This window comes from Eucalyptus grandis, chromosome 3 (genome assembly GCF_016545825.1).
Source record: "Eucalyptus grandis isolate ANBG69807.140 chromosome 3, ASM1654582v1, whole genome shotgun sequence".
NCBI lineage: Eukaryota > Viridiplantae > Streptophyta > Magnoliopsida > Myrtales > Myrtaceae > Eucalyptus > Eucalyptus grandis.
Genome location: NC_052614.1, coordinates 54,468,368 through 54,481,230, shown reverse-complemented (window position 1 = coordinate 54,481,230; position 12,863 = coordinate 54,468,368). Strand labels below are relative to the sequence as shown.

General features: G+C 38.6%; 1 protein-coding gene across 1 annotated transcript; it reads left to right on the top strand.

Moving 5' to 3' along the window:
• Positions 1-11,722: 11,722 nt before the first annotated feature.
• Positions 11,723-12,563, top strand: LOC104437791 (lachrymatory-factor synthase). Its single transcript, XM_010050821.3, has one exon. It carries the CDS (start codon positions 11,830-11,832, stop codon positions 12,334-12,336), a length of 507 nt encoding a protein of 168 aa, XP_010049123.1. The 5' UTR covers positions 11,723-11,829; the 3' UTR covers positions 12,337-12,563.
• Positions 12,564-12,863: the final 300 nt, after the last annotated feature.

The window sequence follows — 12,863 nt, the reverse complement described above, 5'->3', positions numbered from 1 at the left end:
GAAATGCGTAACTTGAGATATATATTCTGGATTGTGAAATCCAAGTCTTGAAGCATCTTTGGACAAGCATCTTCAGTCTCTCTGGAAGAAAAATACAAAGACCTCGCTCTACAACTTCAAGCCAATGCCAAGAGAGAAGAGGTAGCTCATCTGCGAGAAGATCGAAGAAGCTCGAAGGAGTAGTCCAGTCCATTGGGGATTTCCGGATCGTGCGCATTCCCAGCGAGACATGACTCCTTTCTCACCCTCTTTTTAATGATGACAAAAAGGGGAGAACCAATTTGAACAAACATTATTTTAAAACTTTATTTGACTTTTGTGGTTATGTTTATTTTTGAGTATGACTTGAGAACTTGAACTTGAGTGTTAGACTGAATTGGTTGTGGATTTTGATGCTTGGTGGTTGCATTTATATCAAGTATTGTTACATGGTATTACTCATGAAAGACTAACCAATTTCTTTGTGGATGCGAGTCAGTTGTTTATTAATCTTTATGAGTTAGCCATATTGCTTGAGAAATGTTTTGCAGGTCAAAGTTGTTCAAATCTTCAAGAAAGTTTTGTCACCATCAAAAGGGGAGATTGTTGGAGAAATCTTTCGCAGAATATTTTGAAGGCGACAAAACATTTACATCGATCTAAGTCCGGATATCGATAGTTAAAGTCTCAAGATTTTATAGTCTCAAGACTTTGTTATCTCAAGACTCAAGACTCAAGACTCAAGACTCAAGACTCAAAGTTATTCTCACTGACAGTCTTTCTAATCCAGTGTTGAAGGAAATCCAAAGTCGAGGTTTATGATTGAGGATTTGATCCTATCCTCAGGATAGATTCTTTGGTTGGATAATCATTTCGGATTCTTTATATCTTATCTAAGAACGATTGAAGATCCGATGGTCGACGAAATAATCTTGGATTATTCTATTCTTGAAACCGAGATCCACGATTGTATGGGCGAACGGGATTGATGAAATTTATCATCAGATTCCTTATATAGCTCGGATGATCTTCTTGATTGATTCCGTCAACGGGTAGATTGGAGAATTCCTTTGGTAAGTGCCAACGGTATGATGGCATGAAGGAGTATAAAAGGAAGACGTCTAGTTGTTTTAAGTGTGTGATCGATAGAAAAATTAGGAGTCGAAGATCGCTTTGATTGTTAGTTGAGGCGAGCGAAATTGTATACCGAGAGTGTTTATACTTGGTGACGCCTTGAGCAAGTGTGGTAGATCATCTACACCTAGAAATCAAGGAAGATCAACACTGTAACAACTCTTTGATCATAGTGGAATCCACCCACGTCCGTCGGTGCGAGAAAAAAGAGTGGACGTAGGGCAATCAGCCGAACCACTATAAGGCGAGTGTTGATTCTCTCTTTCCTTACTTCGTCTTGCGATTGAATTTTATTTGTTTGCAAAGTCTCAATTGTTTAAGTATCGTGCAAACATCGAGAAATTTTTTGTGTATACCTATTCACCCCCCTCTAGGTACTCGTACTAGCTATCTCACTTCTCCATTTCGTCCGGAGGCACAAGTGACCCCGGCAAGAATCGCCCCATCAAGTGGTCCAAGGAGCGACTTGTCAGTGCAGATACGCTCAGACGAAGCTTAAACTATGAGATGGTCGACTCTAACAACGGGTTCACATCATATGCGTCGACAGTCAGAGTCATCCCTGGTGACGGAGACGGCGAAGGCGGGTGCACGATCGAATGGTCATTCACCGTAGACCCGGTCGAAGGGTGGGTGCTGGAAGATTTGGTGAGGAAATATGAGGTGGGGTTGCAAGGCATGGGCAGGAAGATGGAGGATTCCATCTCTGTGATGTGACGCAAAGTCTTGCTTAGCTTGTTTTTTCTTCAGGCGCGTCGTTTTCATGTGAAGGCAATAATTCATGTAAGAGAGGAGTGCGGTGTTTGTGGTCCGGTCGTGCTTGTATTTTCATCGGTAAAGTGGACCACACAGCCTTGAAAGCTCCAACAAGTGCAATCGCATTCGAGGTTCAGGCAATCAAATTTTCTTACGACGATTGTAGGAGACTGAAACATCGTATTTGCGTGGCTTATTTCAATCGTTTCTCTGTCGCCATCATCGACCGTCGCCGGTGCTAGACGCCATAGATGGGCCTCCGTCCACTACGGCCACCAATACCTGCATCGGCCCTCTCATCAAGCCGCATCGTAGTCATCAAAGCAAATTCCAATTTTAAAGGTATTGAGCTGGGAAAAGAGGAATCGAACTTCTTCAAAACCCTTTTCCTTTAATCAAATCAAACCGGTAAGTGAACAGTCGAGAGCACAAAGCCAAAACCTATCAATCGCGTGGTGGACCCATCGATGATAGAAAGATATCAGCAGATGGATGGGACTGGAGCACCCGTCGCGATGCTCCGATCTGATCATCCTCCACCTCTTCCTCCACCTCTTCCTGGCCAAAACCCATTCGAAATTGAAAAGTACGTCCGGTATTATTTCCCAATTTAATTGTCCCAATATTTATCTCTTTTTTCAAGTGAGTTTGACTTTCAATCCCGGAAAAATTATTTAAAAAATTATAAATATTTCAATTTAATCAATTTAGTTTTTAACTTTTTTTTTTTTTTTTTTTTTGTCAAATTAGTCTATTTGAACTAATTTTTGGTAAAAAATTGATATTATGGACTTGAAAAATTTCTGGAATTTTTCATTAATTTCTTTCCTTTCTTTTTTTCTTTTTTTATTGTTAAGGGCTAGCCAAGACCTAACGACCCCCTTGGTCATTCGGTGAGGGTTCACTGCCCTAGCATGTGGCTAACTAGAGCTAGGCTGGTGACCCTCACTAGTCACGTGCAAGGGCGGTAGTCGTGCGAGCCCCCTGATTATGAGTAATGGTCGCGAGCCCTCGCCCATTGGGTAGTGAGGGCTCATAGGCCCTTGCCCAGTGGCTAGTGGTGGTTGTTGAGCCTCGGCGGTGGCTGGCAACCCCTTTCCAGTCCTTAAAATAAAGAAAAGAAAAGAAATAAATTAATAAAAAAATTCAGAAAAATTCGAACAAATATAAAATAAATTAACAAAATTTTCCTGTCAGTGTTAGCTGTGCCACATAAGACGTTCATCATTCACATCATCAATTTTCTTACCAAAATTGGCCGGTTAGACCACATTGACAATTTTTTTAAATGATTTAGAACTAATTTTGCCAAATTGAAATGGATAAATTTAAGACGTTCATCATTCACATCATCAATTTTCTTACCAAAATAGGCCCTTGTGAAGTTTCTGTATATTGGCTTTTTCTTCTTTTTTGGCTTTTAAGAATCCATTGAATAGGTACAAGTATAGAGAACACCCCCCCACCAAAACACTTTCTTTCCCCCTTCTCTAAAAACTTATGGCAACCTGATTATGCGATTTTGATCTATGTGCTCATTGCAAGAATTTACTTCCGAAGTCCTTATCAGCTAAGCTGGCCTTTTGCTCCTTCAGAAGCCAGTTTGTTAATATATGTAAATCAAATTAATTGTTCACCATCTCCCGTTTCCATAATGACCTTGTCAAAAGTGTATAATTACTAAACATTGTGAAATAATACGGAAGTTAATAGATCTTGCAATTCAAACCTATTATGAAAAGAAGAAGATATCAAAGAAATCAATAAAGAACAACAACATCGGAGATTAATGTGGTTTGGTTGGAGTTTCAACACGTACTCCTCAAAGAGAGTCACCCGCAAAGAAATCTACCATGAATCTAGAGAATTACAGAATTATAGGTGCTCAATCACTCTCAAGTGTTTTCCAATCCCATATAACACTAAAAGCAAAATTACAAGCATGATTTTACAATCTCTCACAGAAAACTCACTAAAAATACTCACAATGAAAAAACACTAACACTATTCTTTTTTGTTCTGATGTGTACTAATCGAGAAATTTTTCATTTTTTTATGTTCTTATGTTACGTGATGTGGACTCCACTAAATTTGCTTGGAAATAATGTCCTAATTCAAAATACCTTCAAATTATGGGCCACACTTCTATCGGATTGGTTTCATATATAAAAGCTCAAACTTGAGAAATACTTTAACACTAAATAAGATGCTTCATTTATCTCTTCTTCTTCCTCTTTCTCTCTCTTTGCTTCTTTAAACCTTTTTTCATCTCTTCCACTTCTAGAGAGGAGGGATTTGATCTAAATCTCTCCCTCCCCTCCTAGTTCTTTTTTCCTTTTATTTCCTTTTATTTCTTTTCTAATTCTTCCGATTTAGTTTTAGATCTAGGAGTTTTGCTCTCTCAATTTTATATTTGGGAGCTTTTCTCTCTGATCTAATTCAATATTTTGGAGTTTTAATGAATAAGTGTTTCGCCTCCATTTTCAATGGTATTCACAGCGGTTTCGACACTCTATACTCATTCAACGTATTTCCATTCAAAGTTTTGGCACTTCGTATTGGCTACAAGGCTCGCTCTCACAAGTGTCTGATTTGATATTTTTCAACATATTTATGTTTCGACACTCTATGTTCGTTCAACATATTTCCATTCAAAGTTTTGGCACTTCGTATTGGCTATAGGGCTTGCTCTCACAAGTTGTCAGATTTGATATTTTTTAACATATTTATGTTGTCTTCGTATGGTGATGGTGTTGGGGACGCTGACCCTAGGCACACACCGTTAAAAGGCAAAGCTATAATTACAAATGGAAATCTTGACGTAGGCTTATCACTGATGGTACTATGTGATTCGATAACTAGCCGCCAATCTTTTCGCTTAGATCTAGTTACAAATCTATTCTTGAAAGATAAGCTTGTGATGATCTCTGTCAATCAGGCTCTTATGAAACGTCTTGATTTTTGGTTTTTTTTTTTTTGTTTATTTTGGAGCTCTATGGGTTTGCTTTCTTACTGTGACTTTTGAAATTCTTTTTTATGTATCTGTTTGGTAATGAATGGAAATTTCTTTTTGACAAAAAAAAGGTGCTTCGTTTCACTTAAGGAAAAGAAAAATATATATAGATTTTGATATGGATAATTATTAGATCTGCCTGCCAGCGTAACAAAACTTTCATACGCACACAATTGGATTATGGAAATGTATATGTGAAGGGCAAAATGTAACCAAATTATTTCATGTGTCAACCATCAAATGATTAATCTATGAATCAGCTCTTACACTGGCCATAGACCTAGCCAAAAACTATTCAGTAAGGCGTCGGAAATGAAGAAAAATGAAATTTCATAAAAGATTAAAATATTTGATAATTTGCCTACGATAAAAAAAAAGTTCTTAGATATATAAAAGTATTGCTAAGTTACTAATAAATACCAGAAATTTAGGTTATTTGTCATGTCCTTCACCAATTTTTATTTTTATTTTTTTATTTACAGTTGCCAACTCCTTAAAAATGTTAATGTCACGCAAAGAAAAGCCGCTTTTTTGAAAATGGAATAATAGGATCGTCTTGCTTCATTTTCCTCGTATCTTGATTATGATTTGGAAATATAAAATTTTCTTACATTCTTATTATCTTCAACATGTGCAGTCAACCACCATACCAAAGCAATTTGAATAATCAATTACTCGATTTCTGCCAAACATTTGAATAGTTGTCCTCGAGAGACTAGTCGATGCCTAGAAAGCTTCACCTTCGATGCAGAATTCCCCATGGTTGTCAGAGAGATCCAAAGCTTCACATGATTTTGCACATTTGGCACACTGAAATTTAGAAAAGTCCCATCACCAAATGTGTTTTCTACCTACTCCTCCTTATTTAAAATTTAATTAACTTGCTACACTGGTCACGATCCCTTGACTGAAAGTTGTAGTTTCCCAAGAAAAAAGTCTATATATCTAGCTCTCTATTAACTCTCTGTTCTTACATGTTTTGGCATATGAAAAGGAGTATTAGAACATGGATCAAGCGAAGTCCCAATTAGGTCCCGAGTGAGAAGGTAAGGTCTCCACTAGAGTCAGAAAGGCCAGTGCCAGTGCAGACTAGATATGGCAACTCTTCATGGACTTCTTCAACCTCCACAAATCGTTTCTGGCCTGTCCGATTGCCACGCCATCCATGGCAAGAACGGCGAGCCTGATTGCATGCAATACTACACCGGTTTCTCCCTCTCTTCTAGAGGCACTAACAACACCAACGAGAATCGTCTCTTCAGCTGGTCCGCGGAGTGATTGGTCAATATAGATCCAATCAGACGAAGCTTATGCTATGAGATGTTGACCCTAACATCGGGTTCACTTCATATGTGTCGAAAGTCAAAATCAACCTCGCCAACGGAGACAACGAAGGTGGGTGTGTGATCGAGTGGTCATTCGCTGTCAATGTGGTGGAAGGGTGGTCTTTGGAGGATTTGGTGACGAAATATGAGGTGGGGTTACAATACATGGCTAGTATGATGGAGGACTTGTTGAGGAGAACTGGGCAACGGTTCATTAAAAACTAAACTCAATCCTAAATCAATTTCTTCTCCGAAACTAAACCGACCAAAATAAATTTAGCCCCAATAACAACCAGCCAACATAACCTCAGAATAAGTAATATAATGCCAAATTGATAAAAAAGAGCCAACAATAACACCAAGTATTTAACATGGAAACCCAAAGCAAAAAAAAATCACGGACTACTTAAAAACTTCTACTAATCACTAAGAATAATATGATACACAAAGTATTCTTCTCTAGTCACATATTAGAGACTCAACATTAATATTACAACCATCTTTTCTCATCACAAAGGTGGATTAACAAATTCGAAGTAAGAAAACTCTAACTGTGATTAGAGAATTTGGAGGAGATTCTTAATGAACAAGACCAATCAACTTGTTACCCTCAATCTCACAAATAACATATTCAAATTTGAGCCAATTTCATCAACGTTTAGCCTTTGAATTGCGACCACAAAATCTTAGCTATCTTCTTCTTCTTTCTCCCCTATCTCTTGGTGCTCTCTCAAATGGGCACTCAATTTTCTCCCTCTTCCCCCGCTCACTTGCACAAAGCAACCGGCTTGCTTTTTTTCTTTTTTTCCTGCTTACTCTTTTCTTTACTTTTTGACTTTTTCACCTTATTTTTTGTTTTATGCTAGCCGGGCCCCACATGAAGATGGACCCAATCAATAAATCTCCCCCTGCATCTTATGTGAAAAGTTCCATCATATCCGCTTTGTTTCAAAAAGAGGCAAGTTTCACCACGGCCAACGCCTCCATTATCATTAGTGTGGACTTTCGCAAATAAGAAGAGCTTATTTTTCTAACTTCTCTTAGATCCAATGATATTTCACATCATTATGTTTTGAGCTTGAATGCAACACATAATTTTTTGTTGAGATAGATAGTACTCATATTATCACAATACATAATAAACTTCTCTGATTTCAAGCTAAACTCTTGTAGGAATTTCTACATCCAAAAAATTTATTTACCTCTTTTGGTGATAACAATATACTCAGTTTTGGTCGTAGACAAAGCAACATATTATTACAATCTTGATTGTCATGAAATATCTCCCTCTACGAAGGTTATCATATAACTCAATGTAGGTTTTCAAGAATCCATACCGTTGGAGAAAACTCATTTGATGTTTTGAAGTTGATAAAACTTATCCAAAGTCTATTATGAAGATTTCCAAACTTCCGTGTTAAAGTCTGAGGACTACCGGACTTTAGTGTCAAAGTCTGTTCTATATCAGAAGTCTGCCTACTCTGACAAATTCCAAACTGAACGCAAGTAAAGAATGAAAATTTATCCATATGAGGGATCATCTTTCTTTTTTCAAGAGTTTGGTTCGTATAGGTTATATATGGTATTCTGATTGGAAATATCACATATGAGATTGATTTATTTTTATTGGAATCAATTTAGATAATTCAAATCTTTTCGGATAGACGGCAAATTTGGAAAGAATCTACTTGTGGAAACCAAAAATCTTGATTATATGAGTGAACAAGATTAACGGGCTTTCATCACAATCTTCAAACGACTCGAAGATCTCCTTAATTGATTTTGTCCAATGGGTTGATTGGAAGAATTCTTTTAGAAAATGCCAACGGTCGAGAAGGCATGAAGGAGTATTTAAGGAGACATCTCTAGTCATTCGAAAGTGTGTGTGAAAGAGAAATTCCAAAGTCCGAAGCTTCTTCTTTTCTTGTTACTTCTTACACTGAGCTAAAAATTATACTAAAAAAAAAAAAAGATAGACTTATAGTGTGACTTTGTGAGAGAGTAATACAGACTCTTCACTGTGAAGTTGAGATCGTAAGATTGTAAATTCTCTTTTTATTCATAGTGGAAACCAGCCAGGAGGTTGTCAGCGTGGGAGAGTGACCGTAGGTTTGATCTAAGCCGAACCATTATAAATTATGTATTCTTATTCTCTTTCATAAACTCCTTCATTTTGTTTGTAGTTATATTTAACTGCTAAAATCTAAACTCGCTCAAAGTCTGTTATTCTTTAAACTCAGTTTCAAAAGTAAAATATTGGAAGAAGTACGGCGCAAGTGCCATAACTTGGCACCGAGGGACACTTAAGTACCATAATTTTAAAATGGTACACTTGAGTGCCAGTTTTGAAGTTAAATGGAACACTTAAGTGCTACTCCGGCGAAGATCCAGCCAAATGGCTTACGTGGCAACTTTTCCGGCGAGCTTGGTTCAAAACGGCGTCGTTTTGCACACTGACGTGGCGGAGAAAATGCAAAAACGACGTCGTTTCGTGTCTACGTGTAAATAATAATATAAAAATTAATTAAATTAAATTTAAAATATTCAAAAAATTTTAAAAAACAAGAAAATTTAAAAAATTTAAGAAAAATTAAAAATTTAAAAAAAAGGGGGGAGGGGGAGGTCGAACGGGGCGGCTCCCTCACCACGTTGCCGGGAAGGGCCGGCGACGGAGGGGGAGGGTCGGCGGGGTCGCCGGTCGGCCGGCCTCGCCGGCCCGGCCGGGGCCCGCAACCCCTCGCCGGATGCGGGCGAGGGTCGCGGCCCACGCCTAGATCTAGGGCGAGGGTCGCGGCCCTCGTCCAGATCCGGCGAGGGCTCGCGGGCCCTCGCCGCTCCCCGCCGCCGCCGGGAAGGGCCGGCGACAGAGTGGGGAGGGTCGGCCGGGTCGCCGGGCCCGGCCAAGGGCCGACGAGGCCGGCCGATCGGCGGCGAGGGCCCGGGAGCCCTCGCCGCCGTCGGTCGGCCGAGGGCTAGCGACCCGGCTGACCCCCCCCTTTTTTAAAATTTTTTAAATTTTTAAATTTTAAATTTTCTTAATTTTTAAATTTTTCTTAATTTTTTAAATTTTTAAATTTTTCTTATTTTTTAAAATTTTTTGAATATTTTAAATCTAATTTAATTAATTTATATATTATTATTTACACGTAGACGCGAAACGGCGTCGTTTTTGCGTTTTCTCCGCCACGTCAGCATGCAAAACGACGCCGTTTTGGACCAAACTCGCCAGAAAATTGTCACGTCAGCCATTTGGCCGGATTTTCGCCGGAGTGGCACTTAAGTGTCCCATTTTACTCCGATATTGGCACTTAAGTGTACCATTTTAAAGTTATGGCACTTAAGTGTCCCTCCTTGCCAAGTTATGGCACTCCAGGTGTGCTAACCTCGTAAAATATTTCTACTGTTCTTTGCGAACAATTGTCTTTACACCTATTCACCCCCCTTTAAGTGTTTATACTAGCACTTACAAATACCACATCTGAGTAGCCACTCAATTCAAGGTTCATATTTCCATAACATAAGTAATATCTAGAAGTACCCCTAAGATACCATTTAACAGTGACCCAATGCCCTTTATTTGGATTTGAGAGAAACCTACTCAATTGTTATGAGGTCTTGTACAAACCAAAACATATATCGAACTACTGCTACCAATGCATAATGAATTTTCTTCATTTCTTCTTTCTCTTTCTCACTTGTAGGACACTCATGCAAGTGGAGTACTAACAAGTTTATATGTGCTTACATTGAATTTTTCAAGCACTTTTTCAGTATATTTCTCTTGACATAACCAAAGTTTCTTGTTCTTTTGATTATGAGTAAGTCTTTATGCCAAGGATTTGCTTGGCAGGGCTTAGGTCATTTATTGTAATAGCTTTACTCAACTCATCTTTTAAGCTCTTGATTTTTTTAATATAATGCCCAATAATCAACATGTCATCTATCTAGAATAGAAGTATAAGAAAATTATTATCTAAGATTTTTTTCTTTTCGTTTTATGCTAGCTGGCCCCAAATTAAGTTAGACTCAGCCAACAGTATTTACTTGGGAATTAAACTAGCTGACAATTTTGACTTTGTTTGGTTTCTATAGTGATTGGTTTTGGGCTTTCCATTATGGCTAAGAACATGGAGGATGCCAACTCTTTTCTCTCCTCTTTACCCCGTTTTTTCTTCACGCCTGTCGCTATAATTAAAGGCAGTCATAATGTAAGAGACGTGCGGTGTTCGTGAACCGGTCGTGTTCGTCCTTCCCGGATAAGTGCATAAAATATTGCTTGTACCCTTACGAGCAAGTGCATAAAAAATTCTCATCTGTAGAAATACAATCAAATTCTAAATTTAATAAAATTGCGCAATCAAATTTTTTTATCTACCCGCCTGATTGAAATACTATACATGACATTGTTCCAGTCGCCTCGCTCGTCAGCTTGAACAGAGTCACCATCACTGCCTGTCGCCGGCCACCATGGACGGCCATCCATCAACTACGGTCACCACTACCTACTGCCAGCCCTCTCGTCGGGTCTCCTCGTAGCCATCAAAGAACACTCTTATTTTATGATCTTAAACTGGAAAAAAGAAGAACGGGACTTCAAAATCCATTTCCTAATAACCAAATCGAAACAATAAGCAAACATTGGGAGGACAAAGCTAAAACCTAGCTCGATTGTCTGGTGAAGCAATCGATGATTGAAAGATATCAGCAGATAGAGAGAATCCCGATGCTGGATGCCATTTACAGATATTTCAATCTGCAAGTTCCGATTTAAGTGACAAAATGAAGTTAATCCTGACAATAAACTAAAGACTTCACCCGTAAACGAACTCGTGGGAATTTGAAATCGACCTGGTTTTGCGCCCCATATTTGTTTGTGTTTATTCACTGACTTTACATTGGATTCGGGACATGGCACCATTTTTATAAAATTTTCCCTTTGTTTGATTGTGCTTCTAATTGAACATCTCATCATACGATGAAATGGACTCATCCAATTTTTTTAATCACGAGATTAGCTTCGTCGATGGAATCAGAGATAAGTGCTTCCTCCGAGATATAATTAATTTATGTTCCTAAGAAATAATATAGTACGCTATTAAGTCAATGGAGAATGACATCATGCTGTACATAAGCTTCCACTAATGAGTAAAAAAGAATATATTAATTAGCAACGCAGATTCTACCGCGGCTTCCCATGTCCCAAGAGTTTCCAATAATGCAAAATTGTAGCTATAAGGAAAGGATTTGCTCATTGAATTGTTGTTTTCTGTGTAACATGAAATAGCTTCTAGCAATACTAACTTAGAAAAAGAAACGACTCGGCTGTTCATGATAAATATTAAGATATTGACATGTAAACAGCTAGGATCTAGAAATGATAGACAGTTTCCCAGATCTAGCTACTCACTTTAATGATCTTATTCCATGTGACATGAATAATAATTTTTTTAGACGCAAGACTTTATAAATGTATAGTCAACTAAGAGTGGGAATCTAGCTTCCACACGTTTGGGCTTTTATTTGACAAATGTCTCCATCTTTGCCCATAAACCCAACAAAACTCTCTCTCTCTCTCTCTCTCTCTCTCTCTCTCTCCCCCTCTTTCTCTCTCTCTCTCTCTCAATGGCAGAAGAAACCCAACCAAGATGGGAAGGCAAGGCCATAGCTGAGCTGAAAGGGCCAACACCAGACCAGGTGTGGCCATTCTTGGCGGATTTTTGCAACCTCCACAAGCTGTTTCCCAACATTGATACGTGCTACCGAGTCGAGGGCATCCAGGGCGAGCCCGGCCTCATCCGATACTGCGCCTCCACCGTGTCAGGCGACGATTCAGAACCGTCGAAGCTTAAGTGGGTCAACGAGAGGCTCCTGATGATGGACCCTGGCGAGAAGTGCTTCAGCTATGAGGTCTTGGACAACAATATGGGGTTCAAGAACTATGTTGCCACATTTAAAGTGATGCCCATGAGTGATGGAGATGGTAAGATGGGTGGGTGCACTATTGAGTGTTCTTTTGTGTCTGATCCAATTGAGGGTTGGGGGCTCCAAGATCTGAGTTCTTACCTTGATTTTTGCCTCCAATATATGGCCAAGAAGATAGAAAGTGCAATTCAAGAAGCCAGTGCGTGAAGGAAGAATGACGTGATCTCTCTTGTTGATAGATTATGTATGCTTTAATGATTTCAATATGATCAGGTTTGATCTCCAATGGTCGCGCTTTGCATTTCTTGGAGATCTAATTTCAGCATGATTTACTTCTGGAAGATATAATCTCAGCATGAATTACCTTTTTTCTTTACTTTATCTTCTTTTCTGACTTTAATTAGTGAATTGATTATTATATTTTTTTCAATTAATTATGCAGGCTAATTACTCGTGAATTTTCTATATGTTGATTTATTTTTCTTTATAATACGTTGATTAGGTTAATGGGTATAGAAGTGGCTAGTCCTCCCTTTTCAAAAAGTCTTATACCAACCTGATGAAGCGATTTTGGTCCCATGTGCTCACGGTAAGCGTTGACTTTCACAATCCTTATCAGCTAGGGTGGTTTTTGCTCCTTCACAAGTCAATCCATTTATTAATTGTTAACCATCTCAGGTTGCTCCAATTCTTATAATGATTTTGTTAGAGATGTGTACCCTACTAAATTTTGT